Raw genomic sequence first — 21,718 nt, forward strand, 5'->3', positions numbered from 1 at the left:
AATCTCATTTGTCTCCTGAAAGTTTTCATTTTTATTTTGCAGAAAGAATGGAGAAACTGAAAGAGAAACAAGCTGCTAAAGAACAACAATCTGAATCTGAAGGTGATGTTCAGAATGCTGAAAATGTTGTTGAGAAGATTGGTGAGGTTGTGAAAGAAGTAGAAAAGGTGATTGAAGTAGAAAAAGTGGTTGAAGTTATTAAAACAGTCGAAGTTGAAAAAATTGTTGAAGTCATCAAACCCTGTGAGAAGTGTTTGGAAGCCTGCAAAGAGTGTGCAGCAAAAGATGATATCATATCTGAGTACGAGAAAAAGAAAGAGCAGTTATTGTTCAATCTCAATTATGTGAAGGAATCGTACGACGTGTTGAACAAAACAGTAACTGGTCTCCAAAAAACAAACACAGAAAGAGAACAGGCGCTGACGATTATGAATGCAACTTTAATGTCGAAGGAAAAAGCTATAAATTTCTACATTGAAGAAAGTGCAAGATGGAAGCAAGAGTTGGAAACTGAAAAGATTGAAAATGAGAGGATTAGGAGGTTATTGTTGAGCTATACTACCTCTGATTATGTTATTGATCGTGTTTACCCAACTGTTGCAGGTATGGAAGCTTTTCAAGACGAGAAGCCGAAAGAAAAGAAAGACTGTGGTAAGAAAACAACTGTTAGCTATAACAAGTGTCCGCCTCCAATTTGGGATGGGTATTCACCTAGGAAACCAAATGAGGAGCAACTTGCAAAAGCAGTCAATATAAAGCTTAAAACCGACACAAATGACATCTTACCAGAAAACATTGATGTGACGTTTACCTCATCCGATACTGATCATGAGTCTGAAATAATCAAAAAGGTGGTCGATCAGGTGTTGGATACTGATGAGGAGACAGAGTCGAAATCTGAGTCTGAAAAGCCAAAGTCGTCTGTCAACAGTCAAAATTCGTCGGTTAAACGGTCTTATAGTAAAGAATTTTTGTTATCAAAGGCAGATTTGAATGATGAAACATTCGAAGTTGTTTATACTTTGAATGGTTCTGACAAATTATATTACAATAAAGAGTTTCCGATAATGAGTATCAAAACGGAATTAATCAACAAAACTTTTAAACTAATAGAGGTTAATATTCCTGAATTAAAAGTTTTGAAAAATTTTGATAAACCTAAAAAATATACTCCTAGAGTTCAACAACGTTTAAACAAGAAAAAAGGTTACAATTCTGGTCCTGGTTTTCCAAAGAAACCTAACCAAAATCGTAGCTACAAAAAGAAAGGTTTAGGTTTTGTTCCACCAGAAAATTACAAAAATGAGAACAATTCTAAATCAAATACTGAATTTGGGACAGGTGGAAGCTCGGAAGATGAACAGCAGAAACCATTTTGGAGACAGTCTAACAAAGAGTTTCTTGCTAAGAGGGGAAAGAATGGAACTGGAGTATTTCATCCGAGAAATACTCAAACTTGTTCTAAATGCAGTGAAGCTGGTCACATTGCTTCGAATTGCTCGAAAGAGACTAAAGCAAAACAGGGAGAATCTCAGAAGTTAAAAGAAAAAGTTGTTGAAAAATCTACAATTTTTGAAAATTCAAAAAATGATGTTGGAGAATGTTCGAAAAAAGAAAAATTTCACAAAAGAAAAGGAAATGATAACCAAGTGTGGGTTGCAAAAAAGGTAGTAGAAAAAGTCGGCGATGAATCTGGTTCCACAAAGCCAGAAGAGCCACAAGTTGTGAAGAAAATTCCAATGAATGAGGATGTTTTTCCATCACTGAAGTTTGAGGAAGTTAAAAAGAAAATTGGTAAAATTGAAATTTCAAACCAATTTTATGATGAAGAAAATGAATGTGATGTCGAGAAAACATTCAACGGAAATGTTAAGAAAATATTTGGGAAAATGTTGAGTGGGAAAGCTAAAGGGGTAAAAGATTTTTACGCAACTAAAAAGGCAACATACAACCCTACAGCTGAAGAGTTGAAAGCCCTCAAGTCTGAGAAGACTTGGAGGGAAGTTTGTTTCCCAGAATAGTCAAAGGACTATGCCGGAGATCCCAAGTTTATATCGTGGATCAGGAATCGGCATCTTTCTAGTTTATGATATGTTTGTTTGAGTGATTGAGATTTAATGTTTAGATGTTTTTACAGGGTGAAAGGACTACGCCGGAGCTTCCAGGTGGTTAATTGCAAAGCAGGAATCGGCATTTTAATTGGTAAAATGGTGATGTAGACGTAACATTCCTACAATTGGTAGTTTTTGGGTATCTACAAGTGGTAATCTTGATCCCACAAGTGGTATTTGTGGTTAAATTTTGAGATGTTTGGATACTTTGAAGTAATTACATATACAAGTGGTACAGGAGGCTATTAAATGCAAATGGTAAATCAGGGACATTAAATTGTACTTGATTTACTATTCATGACAAAAGATAGACAAGATGATGAACCACATCCCCGTTCTTAAAATTGATAAACCTACAAGTGGTTGTTATCAACACAAATTCATTTTCCGAAAAAATCATTATGATTAAAATAAACTTAAGTGTTTTGAAATCTAAATGAGAAAATGGTTTGTGATAGGGGGAGTTCAGATTGTTTGTGCATAGTGAATGGCGATTTGATGTGATTCAGTGTCAGTTGTCAAGTTTATGTACAGTTTGTTTTTATGTTTTTTTTTGTGAAGTTTAGAGTCTAGAAATTTTCAAATTTTCTTTAAAATGTGTTTGCATTTTAGGGGGAGTAGGGAAATTTCAGAAAATCCAAAAACATTAGAAAATTTGAAAAAGCCAAAAACATGATAAAATTCAAAAATGAGTTTTGTTGCGAAAAAGAGGAAATGATAGTACGTCAGTGGACTATCACGGCACGCTAAAGAAATGTAAAGTTAAAAAGAGTTAAACAATCTTACTGCGGATGTGTCAGTAGATTTTTGCACAATTAGTAAATTGAAACGAGATATAAACTTAATTCAAACTTGCTTGATTCGTGGGTAACTATTCTTGAATATATGGGTAACCCCCGAAATCTTGTTTGAAAGGTCCCGTATTCTGAGATACTAGGTCTTTATACTCAGTGATATCTGGGGTATTATCCTGGGACTTCTGCTGTATGGAAATACTGACCTAGTCCCCGGATAATACTTTCTGCTAAAGCTTTGAAATATAAGCGTCGCCCTCAGCATGCTGATGAAACAATAAAATTGATAGTCGCTGCTGTTGAAATGCAAAAAGATCCTCTAAAGGGGATATAAACCTAATTCACTGTTTCTTCTCACTTCTACACATTCTTTTCTCATTTCCGGGAGATTTCACGGTTGAAATTCGTTCAAAAGCTCACAAACTGTGCGTTATAGTACCGAGACAAACCCTTGGAAGTTTCAGACCAAAATTCAGCTTAAAAACAGACAAAAACTTGTTCGAAATGTGGACCGCTCGTAGTGACATCATCATGAACCACCCTTAGATCATTGTTTTGGACCGCTCATTCATACAGTTTGGCATCTGGATCGCTCCAAAACCTATTTCTGGATCGCTCATAGTACATTCTTGGACCGCCTGTAAGACATTTCTGGACCGCCTTTAGAACAGTTTTGAACCGCTCTTGTGAACATTGTTGGACCGCTTGAGTAGTTATTTCTGGATCGCTTTTAGTTCATTCTTGGATCGCTCGAAAAGAAATTTTTGGATCGCTCTTAGATTAATTTCTGGACCGCTCCAAAGGATTTTTCTAGATCGCTTTTCTGTCAGTTGTCTTGAAAAACGTGCTAAGTCATCATGAATTCTGAGTTTTACAACGCCTTTGCAACATCATTATCACCAGCCGCGATTGCTCAAGCTATGAACCTGGAAAATGAGACTGGAACCACCCAGAAACCCCCAAAACTGATGAGTATTGAAGAATACTACGGGTGGAAGGATCGTTTTGAAAACTGGGTACAGGCAAATCATCTCAGATCGTGGGAATGCATATTGGAAAAGTACACATTGCCTCGAACAGAGTTGCAAGTCATTAAACAGATATCAGAATTCTCAGAACAAGAACGTGCAATGTACAGAGCAGAGAAAATGATGATCAGTTTGTTACAGCAGGCGATTAAAGAAGATATATTCATTCTGCTACAACACGACAAAACTGCAAAATCAATTTGGGATGCTCTTAAAGTAAAATTCGAGGGTAGTGAAAGTATGATCAAAAGCAAGAAGGCATTGCTTAAAAAGGAATTTGATTTGTTTAGTAGTTTGCCGGGAGAGGATACTAAAAAGCTGATTGAGAGATACTGTCACTTAGTGCGTTCGTTATCGATGTTGGGAGTTGAAAAGGGTCAGGAGGAATGGGTTGATAAGTTGGCTGATGCGTTACCTCAGAAAGAGTGGGGAACGTATTTGATGATACTGAAAAACACGGGTGTTTATGACAAACTTACAATTGGTCAGTTTATTGAGAAAATTGAGAGTCAGGATCTTGAGCAGCAAAAGATCGCGAGGATGAATAATCCTAGTGGTCAACAAGATGTTAAAATGTACTATAAAGGTAGTATTCCAGTTTCTGAAACTGAAAGAAGTCCGAAAATTCAAACCGCTTTCAATGCTGGTGATTCATCTGAGAAAGCTGATCAGGGTTCGAACAAGAGTAGCAGCGGGTTTTCATTGTTTCCGAGTGTAAATCCAAAAGAGACTAACACTAGTTTTCAGTCTCAGAGTACAAAAACTGGAAACGGATATGTGATTCAATGCAACATAGCTCTCAACCTTCCAGAAGGTCAAAGCTTCTCCGAAGACACTGCTAAAGATCATATGGCACTTCTGGGTTCAGTTCTGTTATCCTATGAAGGTCTAGTGGCTGGTCGGATCGGAAATCCTATGCTCACTAAAGAGGATTACGATCAAATAGACGCTGAGGAAATGGAACTTATGGATATCAAATGGTGTCTTGCAAGTGTTCTTCGTCGGGCTGAGAAATTCAAAACCATTACCGGGAGAAATGACTTTTTATATGCTCATGTTTCAACTTTAGGTTTTTATAAATCTAAAGTTACTTGTTTTCGATGCAGGGAAAAGGGCCATTTCAAGCGGGAGTGCAAAGGAAGAGAAGCTAGCGGAGCACAGAATCCATTCGGGAAATATGATTACTACCGCAAAGCTATCTATCAACAAGTTGGTCAATCCCAAGAACCGCAGACAGCTCATGGGAGAAAGATTGAAGACTCCAAAAGAGCATGTGTTGTAGATTTCAGCTGGAGTGATTACATATCATCTGAAGCCACAGCAGAACGTGTTATTGATCAAGATGATGAGAAACTACCAGAAGGTTTCAGTTGGGATATGTTCGTGGATGAAAAAGGAAGTTTTAAAGCTTTCATTGCCAAGATCGTCCGAGAGCCAAATTTGTTTGCTACTTGGATGAGATCTATTGGAGAGAATGTGTCAAGTGGAGATGAAAAATCTGTGTCATCTGATGAAAGTTCAGATAGTACTGATAGACTTTCAGAACACTCTGGGGATGTTTCAGATAGTCCAGATGAAATTGTACAAGATGAAACTGTTCAAGAACAGAATGTTGTATTTGACAAAACACCGTCTGATTCTGGTGTTTCTGATGATGATTCTGAAAAATCTGTAAAGTTTGATCAATCACCAGATCATAGTAGCAGTGATGATGAGGAAGAGAAACATATAAATATTGCAAAATCTCATTTGTCTCCTGAAAGTTTTCATTTTTATTTTGCAGAAAGAATGGAGAAACTGAAAGAGAAACAAGCTGCTAAAGAACAACAATCTGAATCTGAAGGTGATGTTCAGAATGCTGAAAATGTTGTTGAGAAGATTGGTGAGGTTGTGAAAGAAGTAGAAAAGGTGATTGAAGTAGAAAAAGTGGTTGAAGTTATTAAAACAGTCGAAGTTGAAAAAATTGTTGAAGTCATCAAACCCTATGAGAAGTGTTTGGAAGCCTGCAAAGAGTGTGCAGCAAAAGATGATATCATATCTGAGTACGAGAAAAAGAAAGAGCAGTTATTGTTCAATCTCAATTATGTGAAGGAATCGTACGACGTGTTGAACAAAACAGTAACTGGTCTCCAAAAAACAAACACAGAAAGAGAACAGGCGCTGACGATGATGAATGCAACTTTCATGTCGAAGCAAAAAGCTATAAATTTCTACATTGAAGAAAGTGCAAGATGGAAGCAAGAGTTGGAAACTGAAAAGATTGAAAATGAGAGGATTAGGAGGTTATTGTTGAGCTATTCTACCTCTGATCATGTTATTGATCGTGTTTACCCAACTGTTGCAGGTATGGAAGCTTTTGAAGACGAGAAGCCGAAAGAAAAGAAAGACTGTGGTAAGAAAACAACTGTTAGCTATAACAAGTGTCCGCCTCCAATTTGGGATGGGTATTCACCTAGGAAACCAAATGAGGAGCAACTTGCAAAAGCAGTCAATATAAAGCTTAAAACCGACACAAATGACATCTTACCAGAAAACATTGATGTGACGTTTACCTCATCCGATACTGATCATGAGTCTGAAATAATCAAAAAGGTGGTCGATCAGGTGTTGGATACTGATGAGGAGACAGAGTCGAAATCTGAGTCTGAAAAGCCAAAGTCGTCTGTCAACAGTCAAAATTCGTCGGTTAAACGGTCTTATAGTAAAGAATTTTTGTTATCAAAGGCAGATTTGAATGATGAAACATTCGAAGTTGTTTATACTTTGAATGGTTCTGACAAATTATATTACAATAAAGAGTTTCCGATAATGAGTATCAAAACGGAATTAATCAACAAAACTTTTAAACTAATAGAGGTTAATATTCCTGAATTAAAAGTTTTGAAAAATTTTGATAAACCTAAAAAATATACTTCTAGAGTTCAACAACGTTAAACAAGAAAAAAGGTTACAATTCTGGTCCTGGTTTTCCAAAGAAACCTAACCAAAATCGTAGCTACAAAAAGAAAGGTTTAGGTTTTGTTCCACCAGAAAATTACAAAAATGAGAACAATTCTAAATCAAATACTGAATTTGTGACAGGTGGAAGCTCGGAAGATGAACAGCAGAAACCATTTTGGAGACAGTCTAACAAAGAGTTTCTTGCTAAGAGGGGAAAGAATGGAACTGGAGTATTTCATCCGAGAAATACTCAAACTTGTTCTAAATGCAGTGAAGCTGGTCACATTGCTTCGAATTGCTCGAAAGAGACTAAAGCAAAACAGGGAGAATCTCAGAAGTTAAAAGAAAAAGTTGTTGAAAAATCTAAAATTTTTGAAAATTCAAAAAATGATGTTGGAGAATGTTCGAAAGAAGAAAAATTTTACAAAAGAAAAGGAAATGATAACCAAGTGTGGGTTGCAAAAAAGGTAGTAGAAAAAGTCGGCGATGAATCTGGTTCCACAAAGCCAGAAGAGCCAAAAGTTGTGAAGAAAATTCCAGTGAATGAGGATGTTTTTCCATCACTGAAGTTTAAGGAAGTTAAAAAGAAAATTGGTAAAATTGAAATTTCAAACCAATTTGATGATGAAGAAAATGAATGTGATGTCGAGAAAACATTCAACGGAAATGTTAAGAAAATATTTGGGAAAATGTTGAGTGGGAAAGCTAAAGGGGTAAAAGATTTTTACGCAACTAAAAAGGCAACATACAACCCTACAGCTGAAGAGTTGAAAGCCCTCAAGTCTGAGAAGACTTGGAGGGAAGTTTGTTTCCCAGAATAGTCAAAGGACTATGCCGGAGATCCCAAGTTTATATCGTGGATCAGGAATCGGCATCTTTCTAGTTTATGATATGTTTGTTTGAGTGATTGAGATTTAATGTTTAGATGTTTTTACAGGGTGAAAGGACTACGCCGGAGCTTCCAGGTGGTTAATTGCAAAGCAGGAATCGGCATTTTAATTGGTAAAATGGTGATGTAGACGTAACATTCCTACAATTGGTAGTTTTTGGGTATCTACAAGTGGTAATCTTGATCCCACAAGTGGTATTTGTGGTTAAATTTTGAGATGTTTGGATACTTTGAAGTAATTACATTTACAAGTGGTATAGGAGGCTATTAAATGCAAATGGTAAATCAGGGACATTAAATTGTACTTGATTTACTATTCATGACAAAAGATAGACAAGATGATGAACCACATCCCCGTTCTTAAAATTGATAAACCTACAAGTGGTTGTTATCAACACAAATTCATTTTCCGAAAAAATCATTTTGATTAAAATAAACTTAAGTGTTTTGAAATCTAAATGAGAAAATGGTTTGTGATAGGGGGAGTTCAGATTGTTTATGCATAGTGAATGGCGATTTGATGTGATTCAGTGTCAGTTGTCAAGTTTATGTACAGTTTGTTTTTATGTTTTTTTGTGAAGTTTAGAGTCTAGAAATTTTCAAATTTTCTTTAAAATGTGTTTGCATTTTAGGGGGAGTAGGGAAATTTCAGAAAATCCAAAAACATTAGAAAATTTGAAAAAGCCAAAAATATGATAAAATTCAAAAATGAGTTTTGTTGCGAAAAAGAGGAAATGATAGTACATCAGTGGACTATCACGGCACGCTAAAGAAATGTAAAGTTAAAAAGAGTTAAACAATCTTACTGCGGATGTGTCAGTAGATTTTTGCACAATTAGTAAATTGAAACGAGATATAAACTTAATTCAAACTTGCTTGATTCGTGGGTAACTATTCTTGAATATATGGGTAACCCCCGAAATCTTGTTTGAAAGGTCCCGTATTCTGAAATACTAGGTCTTTATACTCAGTGATATCTGGGGTATTATCCTGGGACTTCTGCTGTATGGAAATACTGACCTAGTCCCCGGATAATACTTTCTGCTAAAGCTTTGAAATATAAGCGTCGCCCTCAGCATGCTGATGAAACAATAAAATTGATAGTCGCTGCTGTTGAAATGCAAAAAGATCCTCTAAAGGGGACCCACCAAAAGTCGAGCCGTCATCTCTCCGCTGAACGGAATTTCTGACCTGAGCTCTCACGGTTTCGCATTTAACCCCTTTACAGATATCAGCTGTGGTATACTCACCTGTAAGACTGAATATTTGGGATCTGGATACAGGAGTATATTCAAGTGGAGTGATACATAATTAAGTTTAAGTCTCTAAAACATTAATATCGTATCTCGAGTCAATTGAAATTTGTGTTGAGAATTTAAGAGGACAAACATACTGACAATCTAGGTAAATTGTTTATAGCTTATAATGAAATCAAGCTTAACGGTGTTGGTGATTTGTCTCATAAACTGATATGATCCTCTTGCATGAACTCACAAAAATATTGTTTGTAAATATTTTATGCATTTTATTTTCTTTCAGAAAATCCAAAAAGATTTTAGGTGTGTTTTAGCATAAATTTTGAAAATTTAAAAAGATTTTCGACAACTGATGTTGGAAAACTGATTTTCAAAATTCCGAATGCTAAACATGATGAGCATAATTTGAGGGGGAGTGTTTGTGAAATTCTAAATGTTTGTATTAATCTAACCTTCTTCAAGTGGTTCATCATAGAGTGTTTTAGGGGGAGTCATATGTTGGTGCATAGGTATTTGATATGTGATAAAATTAGAAAATTTATTTCTAGGTTAAGATTGTGCAGGTAAACAGGTTTTGTTTCTAAAGATTAGAGGAGAGCCAGGTTGATCGATTCTGATTCTGAAGATCTTGGTTATCAATTGGTGTTGATGAACTTAAGGAATCAAGAGATCTGATCAAGAGAATTAGAGTGTTTGAATGCCAGACAAAGATCCTGAAGATATTACTGAAGAACAAAAGAATGCCAGTAAATCGAGAGGGGAAGTCTGAAGATAGAGAGAAAGAGAAAGCCCAGAGACTGATCTAGACTGCAGATGTGAAGACACAAGTTTACAGTCAAGGTGTGTTGGCGACTCCATCAACATCTGAGGGGGAGTCTGTTGGTGCACTACATCTGTTGATTCCGTCTAAGTGTCTAGGATCAGGTCTTACATCATATTGTATAGCATAGGGCACGATATACGAGAAAACAGGTGTTTGTATAGAGTTTAGGAGCTAGGGTCGCTTATAGGGTCACACAAGTCTTGGGTCGCTTATATGATCATATGTGGGTCGCTTTTGTGTCAAACCTGGACCGCTCATGTGTCACATGACCACATGAGCGGCCCCAGAAGACTATATATAGGGTTGCTTGGGGCGATCCTCATAGTTCAGTCCTTGTATTCCACGCCGAAGCTCTGCCGGTGTGACGATCGAGCTGTAAATCGTTTCTAATCAATACAAAAGACAGTTAGGAGGAAGAACAAGCTATATCTACTTGCTTTTCTTATTATTCCGCATCTGAATTGCAAGAGTAAACCTCTGAACGACTCGTTCGGGTCAGCAAACGATCCTACACATTTTCTGGCGATGAATTTGTTTCTTCGGAAACAAAGGAGCCACATGTCAGCGATGAATCTGGCTCATTAAAGTCAGACAAGCCACATTCAGGCAATGATTCTGGTTCGTTAAAGCCAGACGAGCCTGGTGTTGAGGTAAAAAAGGAGAATTCGGGTTTAACAATGGATGATGCAAATTTTCCACCATTGTTGAACAAGAATTCGAAATCACCCAAGGACCGTCAGGCTTGGGTGAATCTGTTTAAATAGAAAAACCAGGACTTGCCGGAGATCCCAAGTTGGTAATCGTGGATCATGAATCGGCATCCTTCTTAATCTGTGTTTGAGGTTTTGCAGGACTTGCCGGAGCTCCCAGGTTGGTAAGCGTGGAACATGAATCGGCATCTTTCTTGAATTTTATTCGGTAACGTCAATCATACAATCGGTAAAGAGGTTTGTTTATGTTGGTTGGTTATAATTACAAGTGGTTAGATGATTTGATTGCATATGGTAAATCAAGGACATTAAGTGGTACTTGTATTTTCCTACAACTGGTTGGAAGACAATATGATGAACCACAACCCCGAACATTTGTTTGATAAATCTACAAGTGATAAAATCAATCAAACTTATTTTCCGGAAACACCATTTTGATTAAAACAAACTTAAGTGTTTTGAAATCTAAATGGGAAAATAGTTTGTTGATAGGGGGAGTTCTGATTGTTTATGCCAAGTGAATGGCGAATTGAGGCGATTTGATATCGGTTGTCATGTTTCCGTACAGTTTGTTTTCAATTTTCATTAATGTGTTTGCATTTTAGGGGGAGTAGAAAATTTCAGAAAATCCAAAAACATTAGAAAATTTGAAAAAGCCAAAAACATGATAAAATCAAAAATGAGTTTTGTTGTGAAAAAGAGGAAATGATAGTACATCAGTGGACTATCACAACATGCTAAAGAATTGGAAAGTTTAAAAGTGATAAACAATCTTACTGCGGATGTGTCAGTAGGTTTTTGCACATTTAGTAAATTGAAACGAGATATAAACCTAATTCAAACTTGCTTGATTCGTGGGTAACTATTCTTGAATATATGGGTAACCCCCGAAATCTTGTTTGAAAGGTCCCGTATTCTGAGATACTAGGTCTTTATATTCAGTGATATCTGGGGTATTATCCCGAGACTTCTGCTGTATGGAAGTACTGACCTAGTCCCCGGATAATGCTTTTCGCAAAAATGCTTGAAACATACCATCGCCCTCAGCAAGCTGATGAAACAATAAAATTGATAGTCGCTGTTGTTGTAATCAAAAGATCCTCTAAAGGGGACCCACCTAAAGTCGAAGCCGTTATCTCTCTGCGTATACGGAAGTATCGACCTGAGCTCTCACGGCCTTCGCACATAACCCCTTTACAGATATCATCTGTGGTATACTCACCTGTAAGACTGAATATTGGGATCTGGATACAGGAGTATATTCGAGTGGAGTGATACACAATTAAGTTTAAGTTTCTAAAACACTAATATCGTATCTCGAATCGATTGAAATTTGTGTGAAAATTTAAAGTGGACTAATATACTGACAATATAGGTAAATTGTTTAGAACTGAGTATGTTTAAAGCTTAATGGTGTTAGTGATTTGTCACAAAACTGATATGATCCTCTTACACAAACTCACAAAAATATTGTTTGTAAATATTTTGTTTTCTCTGCATTTCATTTCATTACATTAAAAATTCCAAAAATATTTTTAGTGTGTTTTAGCATAAATTTTTGAAAAATACAAAAAGATTTTCGACAATTGATGTTGAAGAGCTAATTTTCAAAATTCTGAGTGCTAAACATGATGAACAAATGATTTGGGAGAGTGTGTTGTTTTGAAAAATTAAAATATATCTTCAAGGGGTTTATCAAAGATTAACATTGTAAAATCATTCTTTGATTGTATTTTTCTTGCTAGTGGTTCATTAGCTTGTGAAATTGTTTTTACAAGCTTGTGAAATTGTTTTTACAAGTTATCATCAGAGAATTTATTTTTGGGTAGAGAACATGTAGGTTATCTGAAGATAGATTGCCAGGTTCCGATACCTGAAGAATTTGTGATTACAACATGCCAGACTGCGATCCCAGCATATCGAAAGGGGGAGTCTCAAGACATCTGAGTAGAGATTGTGCGTGGAGAGTCTGTTGATGATGATGAAAAGAGAAGAGAAAGATTTGAGGATGCTTACACTGTGAGAAAGACTGAAGTCGTTGAAGACTCGACACTTAAGACTCGTCAACATCTGAGGGGGAGTCTGTTGGTGCAGTCATCTGTCGTCTTCGTCTTAATATCGAGTCTCGGTCTCGTTGCGGATCCGATCGGGCATGACATCACGAGTGACATCACATAGGTGACATCACAAGTGACATCACCTAGGTGACATCACAAGTGATGTCATGAAACAACAAATTGTGTGGTAGCCGTTTGTTGTCAAAAGCCAAAAATGATATAAATGTTCACACAAAAGACAAATTACTTGGAGGTCCAATGAGAAGCAAAATGATGAAGGTCCAATCACAAGAGATGAGCATATGATGGTCAAATGAGAGTTTTCATTCATGGCCGTTTGAATTATGTAAAATAAGGTTGACCGTTTGAAAGTTCAACTGTTGGCCGTTTGAAGCTATAACTTCCGTTTGAAGTAGGATCCGTTTGAAGTTAAGTGTCTGTTTGAAAGGTTTCAAATGGTTAGGTAGATAGTATAAATAGCTGTCATGTCTTTGTCATTTAAAACGGTTAGACTTGTGGATACCGAAGTGCTGCCGGTATTTCCTCTCACTGTAAATGTTGTTAAATGAATGAACAAGAGGTTTAAAGTGTAGTTCAAGTTGTTTTATAGTGCGTTTCTTAGTTTCCGCCTCTGAAACGTCCGAGAGCTCTTCCGATCCTACAAACTTCTCCGTTGGAATGTTTTGGAAAACACTCCGGATCGACATCTGCACACCACCACAGCCTACTTCACATAAAAGAATTTGGACTTCCAGTTCGTGAAGCCCTTAGAAGGCTGCTTCAATATCTTAAATGTGCCCTTGCGGGTGATGAAAGAATAAAAGCCCAGTTGGGCATGCATCTGGTAAAACCAACGGAAATGCTCAATCGTTGGCTCAATCTCCTAGGATCGGAAACAGTACTCGAAGTGACGAGCACGAACCATCCTCAACGGACTAAGTTAGGAGATATGAATCCTATAAAACTCCAGCAAATTGGCCATAAAAACCGTTAATGGCAGCCGGAAATTGCCCTCGCTGGAAAATCGGCAAAGAGGGTCAAATAGCCGACAGGGGCATCAGCAGCAGTATCGCCCTTTGCTGGAAACTGGGCTCCATATTCCTCCGGCATCCGGACGCTCAATATCAACGCCCGGAAAGACGCTAACGTCCACTTCAAAACTGGTAAAACGCCTCCGGCCTCAACGTTCTCGGGATATTCTTCCACCGGTAACGACGGTGGTGATGGTGAAGCCATCGATAAAAATGTAGGTATAAAAGATTGAAGAAGGAAAATGAATGACAGTTGCCGGAAAACGATGACAATAGCCGGAGAAGATGAAAAGAAGAAAGTGGAGAGAAACGGTTGGATTTCATAAAGTGTGAAGGGAAACCCTAAGGGTTATCCGTTTATATTCCCTTAGCATTTAATGCGAAGGACACGACGTGCAGAACGTGCGCTTTGTGCGCCAATCACGGACTGCCAGCTGGCAAGCAACGGTTCAGTGACGGTTGCTACGTACGTGTGATGCTCCACGCGCCTGACAATGGGCGAACAAATCAGCTTCTGCTACAGTGCATTTAATGCCTCGATCAGTGCACCAGTCATGGTCACATCACCTTTGCACCAACCAGATCCCACCAACTTCCACCTGCGGTACACACGCCTACATTACACATCAAACAACCAGAAACCTTTCCACTACCACTTGCGCACCTGCAGTATATGCGAAAAGGTAACCCGCACCTGCAGGTGACTATGGAAACGGTGGCTATGGAAACGATGGCTCTGGGAAAGGTAAACCGCACCCACAGGTGATTATGGAAACGGTGGCTATGAGAACTATTCATTCTCATCTTCCACCAACACAATCCACATAGCCTGTGCTTCAACACAAAATTTCATTTATCCACATGAAAAGATGGGGGACCACGACTCCGCACAAAAACCACTTGCGTTGACCGACGCAACGCGGTTTCCTATAGCAAGGACAACTGGTTTTAGTGTTCTTTTTACTTTGAAACAAATTCCATTTATTCAAAGAGAAAGAACACTCAGACAAACGACTAGTTAATAAATATTAAGCAACGGCAAGATATACTCGGAAGTTATTGGTGCAGACTCTTGATAATCATTGTGAACTTGAGAACATGAAGCTCAACAATGGTGGTAACAAGTCTGCTTATGACTTTATTTATCTACCCATTGGTTTCAAAAACGTTATATTGCATTTTTTGAGCAAGCACGACTGATGATAGATGACTTGTACTATTAGAAGAAAACTCATACAAATGACCAATTGACAAATACAAACCACCAAACTAGGACATCAACATCAAAGCAGATGTCCAATTGATGAACATAAAGCACTAACAAAATGGCAACTTTGAAACAAATCCCATTTATTCAGATCAACTGACCAATTAATAAACATGAAGCAAGAGAAAAAGGCCTTGGTCTAGTATCTTCTCCAAACTGATTCTAAGAAGGACACACACACGCATTTAACCTTTCCCTCTTTTGAGAACTTATTAGTCCAGCATTACACCCACTTGGAACCTGCACATGGAAGCAACACTTGACTGGGGGGACTTGAAGGGGTATGGTCCAAAATCTCACAACAGGCTTGGGCGCGAATGACCATCACCCGGCTTATTGTCCCAATCGACAAAGAACTTGCCTCAATTCGTGCAGGCAAGCGCGAACCCAGTTTGCTTTCCCACTCGGGAAAAGATGAGAAACTTACATTGTGTATGAAAATGGCTGTTTTCGGCAACATACACGAAATGCGGTGATTGCTACTAAAGATGATAGTAGCTTACTACATTCACTTTCTGTCAAACACATTTCCATGTTGCGATCCTGCGCGGGCACGCGCGGGACGGCGAAGGAAGTGAAGAGCGACGTACAAATGTGTTGGCCTATATGTGCATAATTTACCGCGTGTGGTGGGGTTGCGCAAGCTCGCATCCTATTGTTGTACAAGTGGAACTGTCATTTTGACTTCTGTGACCAACCAGCAAGTGGTACGCTGGGCACTGACAACAGAAGTCAGCTGGCCGTCCAATACGTTGCCACCCATCTGTAACACCACGTAAAAACGTGTCCAATTATGTATACACACGTGTCCTAAACTCTAATTATGTGAAAGATTGAGTTTGAAGGACTAAAGTTGACAAACGGTGAGATTATGTATGCGAAGGGACTAAAAGTGTCAACATGCCAAACTTGAGCCTCTGAATAACAGTATGCGGAGAATATATTCTTAATCGAATGATTAATTGAATATAAGCAGCCATATGTGAATGTAATCGGAAAATTATAAAGCTACAGGGATTAAACGTGTCAACATGTTAATTCTACCTCTGAGTGACCTTTTAATATTCCCAAAGCTTTGTATATACCCTTATGAATATCTAATAAAGAATTCATAAACTTTCGGCTGAATTTGTGATGATTCATTCAACCTTCAAGAAATGAGATTTGCATGTGCCAAAAACCGACAATTCAATGGCCATTTCTAAAGACTCCAAGGAAACACTAGTGCATGGCAATGTATTCTGAACCATGCAGGCCTGATCATGTGGACCATTCCTGCTAAAAATGACTGAAGATTCGAGTTTAAAAAGGTTGCATAATCAAATATAAAAACACTCAATTTTTGTCTTCTGGTCATCGGTTACGGACCGTATGGTCCAAGACTTACGGTCCGCAAGGCAGTAACTGGGCGATGTAATTCAAGTTTGGTTACGGACCGCATTCATTTGGACTTACGGTCCGTAAGAGGTGGATACGTACTGCAAGAGCTTTTGCTTACGGTCTGTAAGCTCGTCGCTGGGCAGAAGTTTTGGACAGATGTATGTTTCAGCTGTGTAACCGACTTAAGCTCAATTTATTCGAAACCAGGGATTGTTGGACGGTTTTAATAAACCACTAGGACACCTGGGGTGATCCTAGGGACTCCCATAACAGCTGCAAGTGATCCATGACGTTGGAAAGTTGTATATAAGGGAACTAGTTCATAAGCTTATGCTCACTTCATTTGCAACTTTCTAAACTACAACTTCAGGAGCTTGCATCAGCAGGAGAAGAATACCAAGTGTAGAAAAGATAGCAAGGACCCTAAGTAAGAGTCTTAATCCCTGCTTAGTCATTTTAATTAGCTTTAAAACCGAAAAGTCAAACATATCGTAATTAAGGTTTGATTTTCGGTTTAATCACATATGGTCCAGCCACTGATCAAAACGAAAGTGGTTATGGAACCATATTAGGATAGGTGATTAACCCTTAAAAGGGCACCTCATAATTATCTCGTTTGACTAGTTAATTGTCGGGTCAAACTAGTTTGACAAAAAGTCAAACTGGACAGAAATTTTAAAAATGAATTAAACTACTATAACAGAGGTTCTAAATTATATTTTAACATTCTAATGACTTGATAATTAATATTAGAACATGCTTTGTCAGTCCTAACCCGACAATTATCAGTCTAAGGTCAGTTTATAACCGAAAGTTTGACTTTTAGTTCTGACCCGTTTAAGCTTAATCCTCCAATGTTTTAAGCTTCCATTAGGACCATATTATTAAGTAGTATAACCCCCTGAAGTTATATTGCATGGTTCTTAGTGGTTTGAATTATATGCTCTTGATCGTTAATATGCTTAAAAATGCCATAAATGCCCTTTTGACACACAAATGAGATTTTTAGAAATGTGAGTGGAAAAAAACCTTTGTTACTAATATATAAGCTTGTCCCAAAAATTTGACATCAGTTCTTGGTCCCAAATAGAAGTTATGCTCGATATCGTAATTAGAAGCTTTTTATTAATTAATTTGCGATATCTTGCATAATGCACATTTAAACTTGGATTTTGAACCAAAACTCATTACCTACTATTAAGATATTATTTTTAAGGAATTTTAAGACTTTTGGTCAGATTAGAATCTATTTAAAACATAGAGTTCTTGTGTAATTCGGTTAATGACGATAATACCCTTTTTAGGCATAAAATGAGATTAACAAAGGATTTGAATGCCAAACTTTTTCCTACTGATTTCATACATTAAATAAATTATTTTGAGCATTTAAAACTGATCAAAACCTTGGAATTTCATAAACATCTTGATTATCGTCAATTAGCAAGTTTTACACTAATTAGGTGCATAGTATGGTTTAAAACCATATTTAACACCTAAGACTTGTTACCTACTGACTTTTTAAAGAAATTTATATATTTTTACAGTAGGTATAAGTTATGAACTCAGGTTTCCAAAAATACCCTTAAAAGCCTATGTGAAATGACCAAAATGCCCTTTGGGACATAGTTTGGTCATAAATAGTAAATTTCACATATGTATGATATCTTACTGATGTAATGAGATAAATTAAATATTTTACGGATTTTAAAAGACCAGAACTTCAGTTTGTTATAAAATCTCTTTTATAAGTATTAAAATTACCAAAATGCCCTTATGGGACTTAACTTGGTTTAAATTACTTTTTGGGCATATATGTTAACATCCTACTGATGTATTAACATATTTTAAGCATAATAACAATTAAGACCTGTATATAATTCATTTGGTTACACGTTACGCGTTTATACGTTTGGATCGGCTTATGTGACTAGTTTACGTAAAATAGCCGAAATGGGCTTAACCTTATCATTAAATCCTCAAATTCCAGAATGTGATTAGTTTACCCATATTATATAAGTATCCAAGCTTGTCGGGTCTAAACCACATTCTATTCCGGTCTCCGCTTAATCTAGCGTTTAGAAGCGTAAGGTTTCTTTCTAGTTAGCCGATCTAAGTCTTTGACTTAACTAAGGCCGTTAGCATCCTAATAGATTAATAAACCTTTTATACAGATTAAATAGCATCCAGTAGAAGGTACCATCAAAAATCTTAGGATTGTACTGCTGAGTTACCTTTCACATTAGCTCAGGTAAATACTTTTAACTTATTTTCCCTTATACAGGCTTGGGATACATTATTATAATAATACTGCTTGGTCGGGTATTAAATTCAGATTGTGATTAATAAATTTACATAACCCGTTTTGATCTGTCTTGTTTGATAACATAAACATTGGGGGTTAATTCGACCGTGTCCTGGATATCCTCGGCTCATTTCATTTGAAAATGGCCACGATCTATGCACGGGGTGTAGGCATACACCTGACAGATGCAAATGCTAAATAATATATAAACCCACATGTTGGGGATAACTCCTTTGTGGGTTCTATAAGTGGTGAGTCGGTTAATCATGACCGGCTTCCAAACCGGCCCCATATGTATGACAAACATGTAAATCTGTATACAGGATTATCTTTAAATAATTGTCCCAAGTTATAAATGATTTGTGCCATGTGCACTTAAATCAATTTTCATAAATGTTTTCAAAAGAGTCAGTTAATTGTATTTACCAGTGTAGACTGACGTATTTTCTTAAAGACTGATTGACAGGTACCTCTCGTAATAGGCTGGAGCTATTAGGTATCATAAGAGGATCTTGCAAATCCATAGATACCTGAAGTCTGTTATTTTGTTTCTTTGTAAATATTTATGATCCGCCTTTGGATCTTATTACATTCCAGTCTGTATATTCTTTCACTCGAACACTCAGAAATTATGGTTTGTAATAGTTTATTCAACAAGCCTTCCGATGTGCTATTATATTGTGTGTATTGACAATGATGATATCAACTACGTCACGATACTCCCCGCTGGGCCCACCAGTAATATGTGGAAATATAGGGGTGTGAGAGGTTGGTATCAGAGGCAACATTGAGTGAATTAAACACTAACCTTTTGTGTTTAATCTCAATGACACAATAAGCACATTCCTTAGACTTCCGAGTCTAGGCCAATGACCTAGGATTTATTCTTAACTTTCCTTTGCTGTTTATATTTTATTTTGTTTTGTTTACTTGTTTTGACAGGAATATTCATCTACAATGCCACCAAGAGTAAGAGGCAAAGCAAAGGGTCCCATGCGAGGTGGACCATCAGCAGGACCTTCCCATCGACGCACCCCGTCTGCGTTGTTTTCTAGTTCTGATTCCCGCGATCATTGGGGTCACTCCTTTGAGCCAGTGAGACATTCTGTCTCTTTGAGCTCATCCCCCTCTTTCCATCCATCATTTGGGCCGCCTGTTCCAGACGAGCCCCAACATTCCCAACACTCCCATCACTCCCATGACTCTCACCAATCCTATCATTCTTTGCATTCTCATTCATTTCATGACTCGGATTCTACCTACTCCCCAGCACAGTTTAATCCGAATGATTATGTCAACGACTATTTGGGCTACAACCCTCTAGGACCCGAGGATCACTTTCCTCATGAAATGGAGATGGATGACGACTCGGACGCTGAAATGCAGACCGGAACACCGGGCCACCCAATTAGCATCTCAAGCGGTTCCCCATTTCAGGGATCGCCATACCGAGGGCCCGATTCATACCAAAAGAGGATGGCCACGTATGATTGGTACTTTACTCCTTTGTACCATAACTCTCCTGCTCAACCTCTTTTGGTTGAACCACAGCTTCAAGCAGTTTCACCTCCACCACTTCCTGTTGAGGAGCCGCCTCAACAGCCACCTCCTGAGCCTCTGAGGCGAAGGAGGAATGCATGAATATCCGTGCGAGGAGACCTCATTTCAGTTCTCCTCAGGGTTCAAGTTCTTACCCTCCTATCACCGAGGACCCCCAAATGGGTGGACCCTCGCACGCGGTGCCGGAGAATGATCCTCCGCCGGTTTCTTATGCACCACCACCACTGCCAGTGGGTTTCGACAACCCGATCCCGACTTACCCAGGTTCATCTGGGTATAACCCATCAGGATACCCATCGGATTATGGAACCCATGATCCATATCTCACTACTGCACAATACAATGCACTTTATCCTTCTTCTTACCCTCCAGTTTACCCAACTGGATATCCAGTGCAGGGTTATCAATACCCCCCATACCAGCAACCTCCTCCTTCCCAACTGCAGCAAACTCAGGAGATCTTGCAAAGGTTAGATAGGGTTGAACAGAGGCAAGTGAAACCAAGAAGAAGCATAGTAGCTTTCTCCAGGGCCTTGCGAGCCTTATTAAGGGCAAGAAGAAGTAGGAAGTTATTTTATCTTGTATTGTTCTTTAATTTTGTCCCTGCGAGGACATTATTTTTCATTTTCTGTACCAAGTCCCTGTGAGGACTTATTTCTGTTTTTGTAGCCCCTGTGTGAGCAGTATGTTCTTTTTAAGACCCGTTTAGGGCACCCTGTAATAGTTAATGTTTAATGAAATTTCTTTGGATTTAATTATGTACTTTATTACATCATCATGCTTTATCATTTCAATTTTTAATTGATCTGCCAAAGAAATTCTTAGAGGTATAACCTAGCCAAAATATTAAATGGCTATGATGGTACAACCTTTTTAAGACAGTGAATCCTTGTTAACATCTGAAAACATGTTAACATTCCTGGCTGTGTGGTACGAGAAACCACACATGCTCCCAAATGTACTTGGATCTTTTCAAGTCACTATCATAGCCTAAATGATCAATGTGAATCATGGCTAATAAACATCAATATGATGTATACGCCTAAAACATCCATATGAGATGTATGCTTATAAGCAAAGGTGTAATAATGACAATAATAGTTTTATTTTATAAACTTCTTGTCAAAAAGGCGATGAACTATGTTCGACCCTTAAAAAGATCACTGATCCAAGAGATCAATGATTATATTTTAATCGTCCTTGTGACAAGGCCTTCTGTGCCATCTAAATGTCCTTCGAGATGAGCCTTGTGCTAAATAAAAATGTCCTTTATGACATCGACGGTTGTAAATTATAATTCCCCTGTCTAGTAAATATAAATAATTATATCCTATTGATTATGATTTAAAATGGTCTACATGGTTTAATAATACCATGACCATCTAATCATCAATGCGATGATTTATTATATAATTTAAATATATCATTATTGTTTGATATGGTACTCAAAAAATGGCTGGCTCGGATGAAGCAAACAGTCATCCCGCAGAAGGAAACAACACCAGGATTAATATCACTGGTGCCGAACTGCAAGCAATGATAACCGCAGCGGTTACTCAAGCTGTGGATG

At 37.8% G+C, this 21,718-nt stretch overlaps 1 protein-coding gene across 1 annotated transcript; it reads left to right on the forward strand.

Moving 5' to 3' along the window:
• The first annotated feature begins 14,345 nt into the window (after window positions 1–14,345).
• LOC110870290 (histidine-rich glycoprotein-like) lies at window positions 14,346–20,229 on the forward strand. The gene is made up of 2 exons (XM_022119478.1): window positions 14,346–14,384; window positions 19,531–20,229. Exons 1-2 carry the CDS (start codon window positions 14,346–14,348, stop codon window positions 20,227–20,229), a joined length of 738 nt encoding a protein of 245 aa, XP_021975170.1.
• The last annotated feature ends 1,489 nt before the right edge of the window (window positions 20,230–21,718 follow it).

The sequence above is a fragment of the Helianthus annuus genome, chromosome 6, assembly GCF_002127325.2.
Source record: "Helianthus annuus cultivar XRQ/B chromosome 6, HanXRQr2.0-SUNRISE, whole genome shotgun sequence".
Taxonomy (NCBI): Eukaryota; Viridiplantae; Streptophyta; class Magnoliopsida; order Asterales; family Asteraceae; genus Helianthus; species Helianthus annuus.

What these genes read in the sequence shown, in the direction of transcription:
- LOC110870290 (XM_022119478.1), top strand. Translation starts at nt 14,346, where the DNA reads ATGGAAACGGTGGCTATGGAAACGATGGCTCTGGGAAAG. An exon ending in AAACGATGGCTCTGGGAAAG is followed by an intron (nt 14,385 to 19,530) that starts GTAAACCGCACC and finishes TTGTTTTGACAG; the next exon opens with GAATATTCATCTACAATGCC.